We start from the raw sequence: 17,216 nt of genomic DNA on the forward strand, positions 1-17,216 counted from the left end.
CCACATAAAAACTCATGCTATATAACCATGTAGTTATCCTATAAATAGGTATGTGACCCCTGGCCCAGGGTTTTTGAACACACACTTTCCCCTCTGCTCCTCATGATGGCCTACTCTCATCCTCAGGAATGCTTTCCCTTTCTCAAAAAGCTGCTCCTTTTGGTCCATCCTAATCCTTTGTCCTTAGACACAAAAACTTGGGATCAGGAGTCCTCAGATCTCAGACTTAGACCTTTAACAGGATGATGTGGGAGAAGATTAACACAGTATTGGGTAGTGATAGTCTAATGGAGTGGAGTTCTTTATGCTGTGAAAATGTAAATGCAGTATAAACACAGTATTATCCCATGGAGGTGAGATCGATGTTCCTTTGAATAAATGTTGATTTTCAGTTACTGCTTAGGTATCACCCATTGAACTGTGTTTCTCAGACTGTGGGAAGTAAACATGCTAGAAAGCAGAGTTCTTGCTGCCCACCATCTAATATGATCACTGAGCTTCATGTGTTCATTTTCCTTTTACCCACAACCCACCCATGTGATAAAGGTTCATCTGTTCTCAAATGTATCATCCAGGAACTGCATACTGAAGCTTCCTTTGCTCATCTGGTTCTTACTTTTCTTTCTGAAACTGATCAGTCTCTCTATGTATATACCCAACTTGAATTTACCTTTCTAAGCACTAATGAGTATTATATAGTTGTTCTGTGCATTGTAGGGCATTAAATCTTCAAGTACTAGTACCCTGGCAGTAATCAGAAGAGAACAGGATTCCACAGCATGCACAGCTGCACAGGTGAAATATTTCAACAGCACTATCTAAAGCTGCTGGGAACAAGTTTCATTAAGAAGCTTAGACACAGTCTGGCACACAATGACCAGTAAAACTTAACACCAGAGTATAGCAATGCAATTTGGGGGAAGGTTCATGGACATCTAATAGAGTAACAGTTCATGATCTCAAGCTGCTTCTATTTAACCCAGTCAAAACTGACCATCTATTTCATACTGATTTAAAACAAATAGTGTGTTTGGATATCTGATAAGGTGGTATGTATATATTTTATTGCTTTATCAAGTCACTTGTGTAAGCACGATTCATTATTTGATTGACTATTTATTTATTTATTTATTTGTTTATTCATTCTCTGGTAATTTCATACATGTATACAATATAACATGATCATAAGTACCTCCCCCATATTTTTTACTTCCAACATATCTGGACCCTTTCAGTACTTTATTCAAATCTGTGTGTGTGTGTGTGTGTGTGTGTGTGTGTGTGTGTGTGTGGTGTGCGTGTGTGTCCACATGATTGTACATAGTATGGAGGTAGATATCAGATGTTTTCCTTTCCTCAGTTTCTGACCACTTTATTTATTTCATATTTGCTTCATATTTAATTATGAATATATATTTGATGTGTGAGTATATATACATATGATTGCAGGTGTCTGGAGGTATTAGGAGGCATGGGATTATCAGAATTACAAGTTATACTCTGCTGTGAGCCATTTATATGAGTGCTGGGAACTGAAAGAGTGTTACTCACTTGTAACATTCCCTCCAGCCCCACAAATACTTTATTTTTAAAAATAGTTCTTTCATTGAATCTAAAGGTTACCATTTCAGCTTTTCTTGCTGGCTAGAAAGTCCCAAAATTTTACTATCTCTGTCTCCACAGTTCTGGAATTATAGATACTTCTGGTTGTTAAAAGGATGGTTAGGGATGTGAGTTCTGTCTGGTTCTTATGAATGCACAGCAACCATTTTACTTACTGAGTCATATTCTGAAGTTTTCAAAGAATATTCTTATGTGCTGCTAATGTATATCTCTTATTTATGAATTTAAAACTTAAAGAAATAAATTTGCAAAAGTGATCCAACCGGTGACATATAGCCCTCATGTTTTTTTGTTAATAGCCTTCATGAAAACATCCCTACAAATTGTCAGCTGAATTTTACAATCTAAAGTTACCAGATACCTTTTAAAAACAATCTATCAATAATAGATTATGGAATTTACTTTCCAGGCAACTAAAGAAAAAATCATGACTGTTTATTTTAAAATTTTGTGTTTTAATGATAATTATATATCCTTGAATAAGAAAAAATAATTAAGTTGTCATTATGAATCTTCACTCTAAGAAATTTAATTACATTGTAAATCCTGAAAATTTAAATTTTTGTTGCTCCTAGTTTCAAACAAGAAAAATTGACAATAGTTCCCTGCACCCAAATCACATGTGGGAGAGAGCTGAACACACAAAAGTGTGGACAATCCTGAGACAGACCACCACTTCTAACCAACTTCTACCCACACTCCTGGCACAAGTGGAAACTGCATAGTGCCTCTGGACACATGCATATAAGAACAGTCAGCGGCAGGAACCTGCTGGATCTGCCTTGCTCACTGAACTGAACTGAACTGTCACCCAGATCCCTGCACACAAATCCTGTAGGGGAGACAGCTGGACTCTCAGAAGTACAGACAATCCTGAGAACTCAGATGAGACTACTCTCTGCCTATGTTCCCAAACCAAGAGGAAATCGCCTAGTGCCATCTGTGCTCGCTGAGTATAGGGTACTAGAAGCAGTTAGGGGTACAACCCTTAGGGTTTCTGCCCACTCCAAAGCTGAAAGCCAGTTGCCAGGAGCACCAACACACCTAAGAGCAGAGCTCTCTCTTCCCAGATATGGCTGAAAAAAAAAAGGTTATATGAGTGTTGACACACAGGCCTACAGGAGGGTCAAGCCACTGTTAGATACAGCAAGACAAGCTAACACCAGAAGACAACCTGATGGTGAGAGGCAAGCACAGGAATCTAAGCAACAGAAACCAAGACTACTTGGAACCATCGGAGCTCAGTTCTTCCACCAAAGCAAATATTGGATATCCAAACACGCTGGAAACACAAGATATAAATATAAAATCACATTTTATGATGATGATAGAGGACTTTAAGGAGGATATAAATGATTCCCTTAAAGAAATACAGGAAAGCACAAGGAAACGAGTAGAAGCCCTTAAAAAGGAAACACAAAAATCCCTTATAAAATTACAGGAAAACACAACCAAGCAGGTAAAAGAATCGAACAAAACTGTCCAGGATTTGAAAATATAAATAGAAACAATAAAGAAAGCACAAAGAGACACAATGTTGGAGATAGAAAAAGGAAGAGATCAGGAGTCATGGATGCAAGCATCACCAAAAAAATTCAAGGGATAGAAGAGAGAATCTCAGTCACAGAAGATATCATAGAAAACATGGACACAACCACCAAAGATAAGGTAAAATGCAAAAAGTTCCTTGCTCGAAACATCAAGAAAATCCAGGACACAATGAGAAGATCAAACCAAAGGATAATAGGTATAGAAGAGAGTGAAGAATTCCAACTTAAAGGGCCAGTAAATATCTTCAAAAAAATTATAGAAGAAAACTTCCATAAACTAAAGAAAGAGATGCCCATAAACATACAAGAAGCATACAGAACTCCAAATAGATTGGACCAGAAAGAAATTCCACCTGTCACATAATAGACAAAACGCCAAAAGGACAAAACAATGTATATTAAAAGCAGTAAGGGGAAAAGGTCAAGTAGCACAGAAAGGCAGACCTATTAGAATTACAGCAGACTTCTCACCAGAGACTATGAAAGTCAGACGATTCTGAGCAGATATCGTACAGATGCTAGGAGAATACTAATGCCAGGTCAGGTTACTATATCCAGCAAAACATTCAAGTAACAAAGATGGAGTAAGCAAGACATGTCGTGACAAAACCAAAATTACAGAACATTTCTCTACATATCCAGCCCTACAAAGGCTAATAGATAGAAAACTCCCACACAAGAAGGGAAACTACACCCTAGAACATCAAGAGTGGGATCTTGCAACAAAACCAAAAGAAGAGAGACCCACAAAGGTAATTCCACCTCTAAAAATGAAAATAACAGGAAGTAACAATCACTATTCCTTAATATCTCTCAACATCAACAGACTCAATCCCCAATAAAAAGACATAAACTAACAGACTGGTTACATAAAGAGAACCCAGCATTTTGCTGCATACAGGAAACAAGCCTGAGCAACAAAGATATACACTACCTCAGAGTAAAAGACTGGAAAACAACTTTTCCAAGCAATAATCTGAAGAAGCAAGCTGTAGTAACAATTCTTTTTTTTTTTTTTTTTTGGTTCTTTTTTTCGGAGCTGGGGACCGAACCCAGGGCCTTGCGCTTCCTAGGCAAGCGCTCTACCACTGAGCTAAATTCCCAACCCCTGTAGTAGCAATTCTAATATCAAATAAAAATGACTTTCAACCAAAGTCATAAATTTTATAAGAAAGGATACTTCTATATTCATCAAAGGGAAAATCCATCAAGGTGAACTCTTAATCCTAAATATCTATGTTCCACATAAAAGAGCACCTATTTTCATAACAGAAACCTTTTTAAATCTCAAAGAAGACATTGCACCTCACACAAAAAGAGTAGGAGATATCAACACCACAGTCTCTTTAATGGACAGATCATGAAATCAGAAATTAAACAGAGATATAGAGAAAATAACAGAGGTTATGAACCAAATGGACAAATTAAAAAAATCAGAAATGGAAAGGGAGACATAACAACAGAAATTCAAAAAAATTGTCAGATCCTCCTACAAAAGCCTATACACACAAAAAAAAAAAAAACTGGAAAATCTGGATGAAATGGACAATTTCTAGACATATACTAGGTACCGAGGTTAAATCAGGATCATGTAAATGATCTAAACAGTCCCATAACTCTGAAAAAAATAGAAACAGTTATTAAAAATCTTCCAACAACAACAATAAGAAAAGCCTAGGACCAGATGGATTTAATGGAGAATTCTATCAGACCTTCACTGAAGACTTAATAACAATACTGTCGAAACTGTTCTGCAAAATAGAAAGAGACGGAACACTACTCAATTCCTTTATGAATCCACAATTAAAGTATACCTAAAGCACACAAAGACCCAAGAAAGAGAGAACTTCAGACCAATTTCCATTATGAATATTTATGCAAAAATGTTCAATAAAATTCCCGTAAACCACATCCAAGAACACATAAAAATTGTCATCCATCATGATCAAGTAGGCTTCATCCCAGGGATGCGGGATGTTTCAATATATGGAAATCCATTCACATAATCCACTATATAAACAAACTAAATGAAAAAAAACACATGATCATCTCACTAGATGCTGAGAAAACATTTGACAAAATTCAAAACCCTTTCATGTTAAAAGTCTTGGAAAGATCAGGAATTCAAGGCCCATACCTAAACGTAGTAAAAGCTATTTAAAAAAAAAAAACCCAAAAAAACAAAAAAAAAACCACAAAAAACAAAAAACAAACAAACAACAACAACAACAGCAAAAAAAAAAAAAAAAAAAAAAAACAGTAACCAATATCATACTCAATGGAAAGGACCTTGAAACAATTCCACTAAAATCAGGGACTAAACAAGACAGCTCTCTCTCTCTCTACTTATTCAATATAGTACTTAAAGTCCTAGTCAGAGCAATCAAACAACAAAGGTGGTCAAAGGTATACAAATTGGAAAGGAAGAAGTCAAAATATCACTATTTACAGGTGATATGATAGTATATTTAAGTGACCCCAAAAGTTCTACCAGAGCATTACTAAGTCTGATAAACAATTTCAGCAAAGTGACAGGATATAAAATTATCTCAAACAATTCAGTAGCCTTCCTCTACTCAAAGGACAAACAAGCTGAGAAAGACATTAGGGTAACATATGTTTAAAAAACGAAATGTATGGGTTTAGCATCCTAAAATAGAGCTCCTGCTCTGGATTCCCAACCACTCTGTCCAAACACAGAGACAGATTAACACCCAGGAGATCTGACACATCCAGGATCACAGTTGATATCTCACCCCCACCCCAATACTTGGACTACCTAACACCCTCATCCAGAACACAAGGGCCCTGGAACCCTGACCTAGCCAGCTAAACACATCACTTCCAGTTTATAACTGCACCTGAGCGCTCTGGCCTCCCCGATTCCATCCATACCCAGACATAGCTTGATCCCCCAGGAGTTCTGATGCACCCAGGATCACAGGCTCAATTAAGGGAGAGGCTCTAGTAATAGCAAAGCCAGTTAATACCACAGATAATCATATAGGAGATGGCAAGCAGAAGAACATAAGCAACACAAACCAATCATATTGGCAATATCAGAAGCCATTTCTCACAGGACAGAAAGCCATAGATACCCAACTCACCATAAAAGCAAGATTCTGATTTATAATCACATCTCATGATGGTGATAGAGGACTTTAAGAAGAACAAAAATAACTCCCTTAAACAAATATCGGAGAACACAGGTAAACAAGTAGAAGTCCTTAACGAGGACAAAAAAATCACTTAAAGAATTACAGCAAAGCACAACCAAACAGGTGAAGGAATTGAACAATTCCATCTAGAACCAAATAATGGAAATAGAAATAATAAAGAAATAACAAAGGTAGAGAATCCTGGAGATAGAAATCTTAAGAAAAAGATCAGAAACCATAAATGCAAGCATCACCAAAAGAATACAAGATACAAAAAGTTCTAAAGCGTAGAAGATACCAAAGTAAATGTTGATACAAATGAAAGCTCATACTACTATACCCAGAAAAACTCTCAATACCATAGATGACAAAACAAGATATTCCATGACAAAACCAAATATAAACAGAGCCTTTCCACTAACCCAGTCTTACAGAGGATAATAGAAGGGAAATCCCACCCAACAAAAAACAAGAAATTAATCTCACAACAAACCCTAAAGTAGAGAATGACACAAACATAACTCTACCTCTAACAACAACAAAAAAAAATAACAGGAAGCAACAAAAAAGTGGTCCTTAATATCTGTCAATATCAGTGGACTCAATTCCAGAAAAAAAGAAAAAGACAATGACTAACAAACTGGATATGTAAATAAAACCGAGCATTTTGCTACATATAGTAAACATACCTCAGTGACAAAGAGAGACACTATCTTAAAGTAAAAGGCTGGGAAAACAATTACCAAGCAAATGGTCACAATACACATGCTATAGTAGCAATTCTAATATTCAAAAAAATGGACTCTGAATCAAAAGTTATCAAAGAGATGGGGAAGGACACTTCTTATTTATCACAGAAAAAAATCCACCAAGATGAACTCTCAATTCTGAACATCTATACCCCAAATGCAAAGTTATTCACTTTGTAAAAGAGACATTACTAAAGTTCTAAGCATACATTGACCTTCACAGAGTAATAATGGGAGCCTTCAACACCCCACTTTCACTAATGGACAGATCATCAAAACAGAAACTAAACATACACACAGTGAAACTAGTTAAAGTTATGAAGCAAATGATTTAACATATAACTTTAGACCATTGCACCATAAATAGAAGACTATACCTTATATACCTTTTTCTCAGCACCTCGTAGAAACTTCTCCAAAATTGAACATATAATCTGACACAAAACAGGCCTCAAAAGATACAAGAACATTAAATTAATTCAATGTATTATAGAGGAACACTGCAGATTAAGGCTGGTCTTCAGTATCAACAAAAACAAGAGAAATCCCATATACACTTGGAAGCTGAACAACTTTGTCAGGGTCAAAATAAAGAAATTAAGGAATTTTTAGAATTTAATGAAAATGAAAGCCAAAACTTATGGGACACAATGAAAGCAGTGTTAACAAGAAAACTCATAGCTCTGAGTCCCTCCATTAAGAAAATGGAGAGATCAAACAATAGCAGCTTAACTGCACATCTAAAAGTTCAAGAACAAAAAGAAGCAAACAAACCCAAAAGGAATAGAAGGCAGGAAATACTCAAAACCAGGGCTGAAATCAAACAATTAGAAATAGTGAGAACTATACAAAGAATCAACACAACCAAAGATGGTTCTTGGAGAAAAAAAGAAAAGAAAAGAACCAAGATAGATAAATTCTTAGCCAAACTAACTAGAGAGCACAGAGATAGTATCCAAATTATCAGTAACTGAGGAAATTCGGATAATCATCAGATCCTAATACAAAAGCCTATACTCAACTCAAACTAGAAAATCTAGATGAAATAGATGATTTTCTATACAGATATCAGGTACCAATGTTAAATCAGGATCAAATAAGCAATCTAAACAGTCCTGTAAACCCTAAGGTAACAGAAACAGTCCTTAAAAATCTCCGAACCAAAAAATGCCCAGAGCCAGATAGTTTTAGTACAGAATACTATCAGCTCTTCAAAGAAGACCCACTACTAATAGTTCTTAAAATATTCCACAAAATAGAAACAGAAGAAACACTACCCAGTTTGTTCTATGAAGCTACAAGTATACTGATACCTAAACCGCACAAAGACCCAACAAAGAAAGAGAACTTCAGACAAATTTTCCTTGTGAATATTGGTGCCACAATAATCAATAAAATTCTCAGAAAATGAATTCAAGAACACATCAAAACAATCATTTACCATGTTCAATTAGGCTTCATTTCAAGGATGCAGGGGTGGTTTAATACAGGGAAAACTAACAATGTAATCCACAATCCAATCAAAATCAAAGAAAAAAAAACATGATAATCTCATTGGATACTGAAAAGCTTTTGACAAAAGCACAACTTCGTGTTAAAATTCCTAGAAAGTTGAGAAACTGAAGGTCCATACCTAAACATAGTGTAAGCAATATACAGCTAACCAGTTGCCAACATTAAACTAAATGGAGAGAAACTCGATGCAATCCCATTAAAACCAGGATTATTACAAGGGTTCACATTCTCAGAACTATTCAATTCAGTACTTGACATTCTAGCCAGAGCAATTAGGCAACAAAGGAAGATCAAAAGAATTCCAATTGTAAAGGAGAAAGTTAAATTATCACTGTTTGTGCATAACATGAGAGTATACATAAGCCACCCCAAAAATTCTGTGAGAAAACACCTACAATTGATAACTTCAGCAAAGTGTCTGTATATAAAAGTAACTCAAACAAATCAGTAGCCTTCCTCTACTCAAAGATAAATGGGATGAGAAAAAATTAAAGAAAGACAACCTTCCCAATAGTCACAAGTAATAAAATATATCTTTGTATGGCTGTAACCAAGCATGTGAAAGATCTGTATGATAAAACTTCAAGTCTCTGACGAAAGTAATCAAAGACCTCAGAAGATGGAAAGATCTCATATACTCATGGATTGGCAGGATTAACATTGTAAAAATGGGTATTCTACCAAAAGCAATTCACATATTTAATGCAATCCCCATCAAAATTCCCACTCAATTCTTCACAAAGATAGAAAGAGCAAGTCTCAAATTCATGTGAAATAGCAAAAAACCCAGGATAGCAAAAACTCTTCTAAACCTTAAAAGGTCCTTTGGGGGAAATCACCATCCCTTACCTCAAGCTGTTAGGTCAATGGAATAGAATTGAAGACCCAGAAATAAATCCACATACTTAAGGTCTTTTGATCTTTGATAAGGAGGCTAAAACCATCCAGTGTAAAAGACAGCATTAAACAACCCCATAACTCCTAAGGAAATAGAAGCAGTCATTAAAGGTCTCCCAACCAAAAAGAGCCCAGGTCCAGACGGGTTTAGTGCAGAATTCTATCAAACCTTCATAGAAGACCTCATACCAATATTATCCAAACTATTCCACAAAATTGAAACAGATGGAGCCCTACCGAATTCCTTCTACGAAGCCACAATTACTCTTATACCTAAACCACACAAAGACACAACAAAGAAAGAGAACTTCAGACCAATTTCCCTTATGAATATCGACGCAAAAATACTCAATAAAATTCTGGCAAACCGAATTCAAGAGCACATCAAAACAATCATCCACCATGATCAAGTAGGCTTCATCCCAGGCATGTAGGGATGGTTTAATATACGGAAAACCATCAACGTGATCCATTATATAAACAAACTGAAAGAACAGAACCACATGATCATTTCATTAGATGCTGAGAAAGCATTTGACAAAATTCAACACCCCTTCATGATAAAAGTCCTGGAAAGATTAGGAATTCAAGGCCCATACCTAAACATAGTAAAAGCCATATACAGCAAACCAGTTGCTAACATTGAACTAAATGGAGAGAAACTTGAAGCAATCCCACTAAAATCAGGGACTAGACAAGGCTGCCCACTCTCTCCCTACTTATTCAATATAGTTCTTGAAGTTCTAGCCAGAGCAATCAGACAACAAAAGGAGATCAAAGGGATACAGATCGGAAAAGAAGAGGTCAAAATATCACTATTTGCAGATGACATGATAGTATATTTAAGTGATCCCAAAAGCTCCACCAGAGAACTACTAAAGCTGATAAACAACTTCAGCAAAGTGGCTGGGTATAAAATTAACTCAAATAAATCAGTTGCCTTCCTCTATACAAAAGAGAAACAAGCCGAGAAAGAAATTAGGGAAACGACACCCTTCATAATAGACCCAAATAATATAAAGTACCTCGGTGTGACTTTAACCAAGCAAGTAAAAGATCTGTACAATAAGAACTTCAAGACACTGAAGAAAGAAATTGAAGAAGACCTCAGAAGATGGAAAGATCTCCCATGCTCATGGATTGGCAGGATTAATATAGTAAAAATGGCCATTTTACCAAAAGCAATCTACAGATTCAATGCAATCCCCATCAAAATACCAATCCAATTCTTCAAAGAGTTAGACAGAACAATTTGCAAATTCATCTGGAATAACAAAAAACCCAGGATAGCTAAAGCTATCCTCAACAATAAAAGGACTTCAGGGGGAATCACTATCCCTGAACTCAAGCAGTATTACAGAGCAATAGTGATAAAAACTGCATGGTATTGGTACAGAGACAGACAGACAGACCAATGGAATAGAATTGAAGACCCAGAAATGAACCCACACACCTATGGTCACTTGATTTTTGACAAAGGAGCCAAAACCATCCAATGGAAAAAAGATAGCATTTTCAGCAAATGGTGCTGGTTCAACTGGAGGGCAACATGTAGAAGAATGCAGATCGATCCATGCTTATCACCCTGTACAAAGCTTAAGTCCAAGTGGATCAAGGACCTCCACATCAAACCAGACACACTCAAACTAATAGAAGAAAAACTAGGGAAGCATCTGGAACACATGGGCACTGGAAAAAATTTCCTGAACAAAACACCAATGGCTTATGCTCTAAGATCAAGAATCGACAAATGGGATCTCATAAAACTGCAAAGCTTCTGTAAGGCAAAGGACACTGTGGTTAGGAAAAAATGGCAACCAACAGATTGGGAAAAGATCTTTACCAATCCTACAACAGATAGAGGCCTTATATCCAAAATATACAAAGAACTCAAGAAGTTAGACCGCAGGGAAGCAAATAACCCTATTAAAAAATGGGGTTCAGAGCTAAACAAAGAATTCACAGCTGAGGAATGCCGAATGGCTGAGAAACACCTAAAGAAATGTTCAACATCTTTAGTCATAAGGGAAATGCAAATCAAAACAACCCTGAGATTTCACCTCACACCAGTGCGATTGGCTAAGATCAAAAACTCAGGTGACAGCAGATGCTGGCGAGGATGTGGAGAAAGACGAACACTCCTCCATTGTTGGTGGGATTGCAGACTGGTAAAACCATTCTGGAAATCAGTCTGGAGGTTCCTCAGAAAATTGGACATTGAACTGCCTGAGGATCCAGCTATACCTCTCTTGGGCATATACCCAAAAGATGCCTCAACATATAAAAGAGACACGTGCTCCACTATGTTCATCGCAGCCTTATTTATAATAGCCAGAAAATGGAAAGAACCCAGATGCCCTTCAACAGAGGAATGGATACAGAAAATGTGGTACATCTACACAATGGAATATTACTCAGCTATCAAAAACAACGAGTTTATGAAATTCGTAGGCAAATGTTTGGAACTGGAAAATATCATCCTGAGTGAGCTAACCCAATCACAGAAAGACATACATGGTATGCACTCATTGATAAGTGGCTATTAGCCCAAATGCTTGAATTACCCTAGATCCCTAGAACAAAGGAAACTCAAGACGGATGATCAAAATGTGAATGCTTCACTCCTTCTTTAAATGAGGAAAAAGAATACCCTTGGCAGGGAAGGGAGAGGCAAAGATTAAATCAGAGACTTAAGGAACACCCATTCAGAGCCTGCCCCACATGTGGCCCATACATATACAGCCACCCAATTAGACAAGATGGATGAAGCAAAGAAGTGCAGACCGACAGGAGCCGGATTTAGATCGCTCCTGAGAGACACAGCCAGAATACAGCAAATACAGAGGCGAATGCCAGCAGCAAACCACTGAACTGAGAATAGGTCCCCTATTGAAGGAATCAGAGAAAGAACTGGAAGAGCTTGAAGGGGCTCGAGACCCCAAAAGTACAACAATGCCAAGCAACCAGAGCTTCCAGGGACTAAGCCACTACCTAAAGACTATACATGGACTGACCCTGGACTCTGACCCCATAGGTAGCAATGAATATCCTAGTAAGAGCACCAGTGGAAGGGGAAGCCCTGGGTCCTGCTAAGACTGAACCCCCAGTGAACTAGTCTATGGGGGGAGGGCGGCAATGGGGGGAGGGTTGGGAGGGGAACACCCATAAGGAAGGGGAGGGGGGAGGGGGATGTTTGCCTGGAAACCGGGAAAGGGAATAACACTCGAAATGTATATAAGAAATACTCAAGTTAATAAAAAAAGAAAAGAAAAAAAAAAAGACAGCATTTTCAACAAATGGTGCTGGCTTAATTGTCAGTCAACCTGTAGAAGAATGCAAATTGATCCTTTTTTTAATCCTTGTGCAAAGCTCAAGTCCAAGTGGATCAAAAACTCCACATAAAACCAGATATACTGAATCTAATAGAAGAAAAAACTTGAACACATCAGCATAGGGAGATTTTCTTGAGCAGAATGGCAATGACCCATGCTCTAAGATCAACAATGGACAAATGGGACTTCATAAAATTACAAAGCTTTCATAAGGCAAAGGGCACTCTCAAGAGAAATAAACAGCAACCCATACATAGGGAAAAGATCCTTACCAACCCTACATCTAATAGAGAGGTAACATCCAAAATATACAAAGAATTCAACAAGTTAGACGCCAGAGAAGCAAATAACTGTAGTATAAAAATTGGGAACAAAGCTAAATAAAGAATTCTTAATTGAGTAATCTCTCATTACTGATAAGTACTTAAAGAAATGTTCAACATACTTAGACATCACGGAAATGCAAATCAAAACCATCCTAAGATTCTACTTCATACCAATCAGAATGTTTAAAATACAAAACACGGGTAACAGCAAATACGAGCAAGGATATGCAGAAAGAGGAAAACTTCTCCATTGCTGGTATAACAGTAAGCAGGTAAAATCACATTGGAAATCAATCTGGAGGTTCCTCAGAAAATTGAAAATAATTCCACCTGAAGACACAGGTATGCAACTGTTGTAGTAAATATTAAATATTAAAAGCACCAACCCACAGTATTATCAGCACCGATGGGCAACATGGCATTTGTGGGGTATTTTCATCCTAGTCAGCAAAGTGTCTGTATCTGACTCACTAAGTTCCCAATATCCACCCCAATGTGCCACTAGTTACTCTATGGCCCTAACAGCAGCTGCCCTCTTTTCATTGCTAGCCCAGCAGCATTGCTAGCCCATCTATCTAATGCTTCACTGCTGTTCACATTCCTTGCATCTGCCCCCTCTAGTTATAATCACAACTCCCAGTAACCCTTTAAAATCAAAACCCAATAAGCTTGTAATTTATCAATCAGATTTATATCAGTAAATCCACAAAATAAACTTAAAGTCAATTAATAATGATATAAACTGCCCACCTAGATAAGACAAAATGTCTTGTAATAATCCATCCTTTATAAGATATTCACAATTCCCTGTGACCCTTTAAGGCCAGAGAGACCTGAGTCATCTTTCTCTGCCTCCACCTTGGTTCTTCTTCTCTTCCTTTTCTCCCACTCCCAACTTTCTAAAACTCCGTGCCTACGTTAATTTTTCATTGCCCAATCGCAGGCCTTGCTTTATCTTGTGCCTGACCTCACCTATAAATAGACAACAATCCACATACCATTATTGGGTATATACCCAAAGTATGCTCCAATATATGAAAAGGACACAAGCTCTAATATGTGTACAGCAGTCTTATTTATAATAGCCAGAAGCAGAAAACAACCCAGATATCCCTCAACTAAAGAATGAATACCGAAACGTGGTTACGTTTACACAATTGAGTACTACTCAGCTATCAAAAACAATGGATTCATGAAATTCACAGAAGAATGGAACTTAAAAATACCATCCTGAGTTAGGTAATCCAGCCACAAAAGAACACACATGGTATGTACTCTTGAATAAGTAGATATTAGCCCAAAAGCTCAGAATACCCACCATACAACCCACAAATCACATGGAGTTTAAGAAGGAGGACAAAAATGTATATGCTTCAATGGAAGCTTCATAGAAAGGGAAACAAAGTAGTCTCTGGAGGAAATGCAGGGAGAAAGAGTTGAGCAGATATTCTGCCAGAGCCTTAGTGATACATACAGATGAGAATGCTTGTACCTAACCATCGGACTGAGGATTGGGACCCCAATGGAGGAGTTAAAGGACTGAAGTACTAAAAGGCTTTGCAACCCCATTGGAAGAAAAACAATATCAACAAAGCAGATAGTTCAGAGCTCCTTGGGACTAAACCACCAACCGAAAAGAAAGAAAGAAATGAAATTGAATAGAAATATGGAGCAGTGGGGGATGGGGAACTGGGCATAACCGCCATAATGTCCCTGAAGTCAGGGAACTGAGAATTTCCCAGGAGACTAGGAGAATGACTTTAGCCAAAATACACAAAAAAGTGGAGATAGAACCTGTGCACACCACCTCCAGTAGATAGGGATGGCCCCCAGTTGAAGAATGGGGACACCTACCCATCTCAAAAATTTTAACCCAGAAATGCTCCATTCCAAAGGAAAGACAGGAACAAAAATGGAACAGAAACTGAAGGAAAGACCATCTAAAGACTGCCCCACTTAAGAATCCAGCCAATCTACAGACACCTAACCCTATACTATTGTTGATAACAAGATTCTTTTGTTTAATGGAGCCTCGTATGGGTGTTTCCTGAGCGGTACCAACACCTGACCAATACAGATGAAGACACTCACAATCAACCATTGGACTGATCCCAGGGACTCCAATGGAAGAGTAAAAGGAAAGACTGAAGGAGCTTTAGGGTATTGCAGGATTCCTAGGAAGAACAATATCATCTATCTAGACCCCTGAGTTCCCAGAGTCTAAATCACCAAACAAAGAGTATACATGGAGGGAATCCATGGCTCCAGACACACATGTAGCAGAGGCTGCTCTTTCATGACATCAATGAAAGGGGAAGCCCTTTGTTCTGTGGAGGCTTGATGCCCCATCATAGGGGGATGCTAGAGCAGTGAGGTGGGGGTGAGTGAGTGAGGAGCACCCTTATAGAGGCAAATGGGAGTTGTTACAGGGGTGATGTGATGGGGGTTGTAGAGGGATAACCAGGAAAGGGAATATCATTTGAAATGTAAATGAATAAAATTATTAATTAAAAAAAGATACTAGATATACTTATTCTAAGTTGACATTACACAATAATGCATAATGGGAAATGCTATATTAGCTCATACAGTTGGTTAAGTTTTATTTGTCAAATAAACGATAAGCTGAAATAATACTAAATGCCAAAATATAAAAATAGCGATGGGGCTGGGGATTTAGCTCAGTGGTAGAGCGCTTACCTAGGAAGCACAAGGCCCTGGGTTCGGTCCCCAGCTCCGGAAAAAAAAAGAACCAAAAAAAAAAAAAAATAGCGATGGAATGTTTTACATAGGAACCCCAAATCTGACCAGAACAAGAGTTATACACCACTGTAGCCCTCTTTTCAAAATATAAGTCTCCATATACTGGTCATTCTTTCCCACTAACCTTCAAAAAATCTTCAGAATTCTCAACACAGGGTTCTAAAAATGTCTGAATTCACACCCAGAGTTGCTATAGTAAAGGCTGTCTCTTTTTCAACTCTACCCTGGAGCTTAGGTTGAAGAGATCAAAATTGTAAACCAGAATCAAATTAACAAGTAGGGTAAGTCATGTAAGGTTGTTACAATCCAGGCACTTGTCCCAGAAAATGGGACAAGTCTGATGTAGGTATCTGTGGCATTGCCATTCTGTCTTCTTAGGTAAAGACTGGCACATCACTGTTAGGACATGAGCTTTAACCTTTATACCAGACTATATAGTCTAAATTAGATCACAGCTCACTGCTTTGGAAAATTGTATAAGATGCAGTGTGTCTTCTACCCTTGAAAAGTTATAAACTATTCAGTTATTTCATTTGTTCCAAGCATGGTTCCAAAATTTTTCAGAGGTATTTCTTCACAAGAAATCTAAATGCTGCTCTCTGATGAAGCTTCTGGCTTGTCTCGTTATCCTTTGCATAGCAGACGTGCCTCTCCTGTCTTTAATGCAAACTCCTTCTTACTTTGAAGGTCCCATCATTCCTTGATCACCTGTATTGTACTATTTATGTCTAACACTATCCTGCTCATATGAAGGCCCAAAAATGTTGCCTTAAAGCTCTCATATTCAATATGTGACAGCTCCCTTTCCAGGACTTGCTATTGTTCTTCTCTCCTGTTTTGTTCAATAACCATTAAGGTTTTCTACTTCTGGCTGTTGTGTCTGCACTGCCTACAAATGAATGATATTTTGAATTCTGTGTATGTTTGTTCTATTCTATGTGTCTCCTTGCAAGAGAGATCTTCCAGATTTCAGGAATATTCCTGTGTACAGAGGAGTATCAAAGACGAGAAGCAAGAAGCATTGATGAGTAACATGAAGAAGCACACTGATTTTTTTTTCTCTTTTCTTTGCTCTCAGGATCAGATGTAGCTGACTTTGATGGCCATAGCTCACTATTGTATAGGTTCAATCAGAAGACAATGAGCACCCTCAAAGACATGATTTCCCTGAAGTTCAAGAGCATGCAAGGAGATGGAGTTTTGCTCCATGGGGAAGGACAACGTGGAGACTACATTACCCTAGAACTCCAGAACGGCAGACTTGCTCTATACTTAAACTTAGGTAAGGTTAATCCTTTACATA

The 17,216-nt window shown here is 37.6% G+C and overlaps 1 protein-coding gene across 6 annotated transcripts in view; it reads left to right on the forward strand.

Moving 5' to 3' along the window:
* Positions 1-17,216, forward strand: part of Cntnap5b (contactin associated protein family member 5B) — a 903,457-nt gene that overhangs the window by 364,067 nt on the left and 522,174 nt on the right. For all 6 annotated transcript variants that reach the window (XM_063272213.1, XM_063272212.1, XM_017598777.3 and 3 more), the window contains exon 5: positions 16,992-17,195. In XM_063272213.1, coding sequence (XP_063128283.1) covers positions 16,992-17,195 — 204 coding nt within the window. The remainder of the gene's footprint in view (positions 1-16,991; positions 17,196-17,216) is intronic.

This window comes from Rattus norvegicus, chromosome 13 (genome assembly GCF_036323735.1).
Source record: "Rattus norvegicus strain BN/NHsdMcwi chromosome 13, GRCr8, whole genome shotgun sequence".
Classification (NCBI taxonomy): Eukaryota; Metazoa; Chordata; class Mammalia; order Rodentia; family Muridae; genus Rattus; species Rattus norvegicus.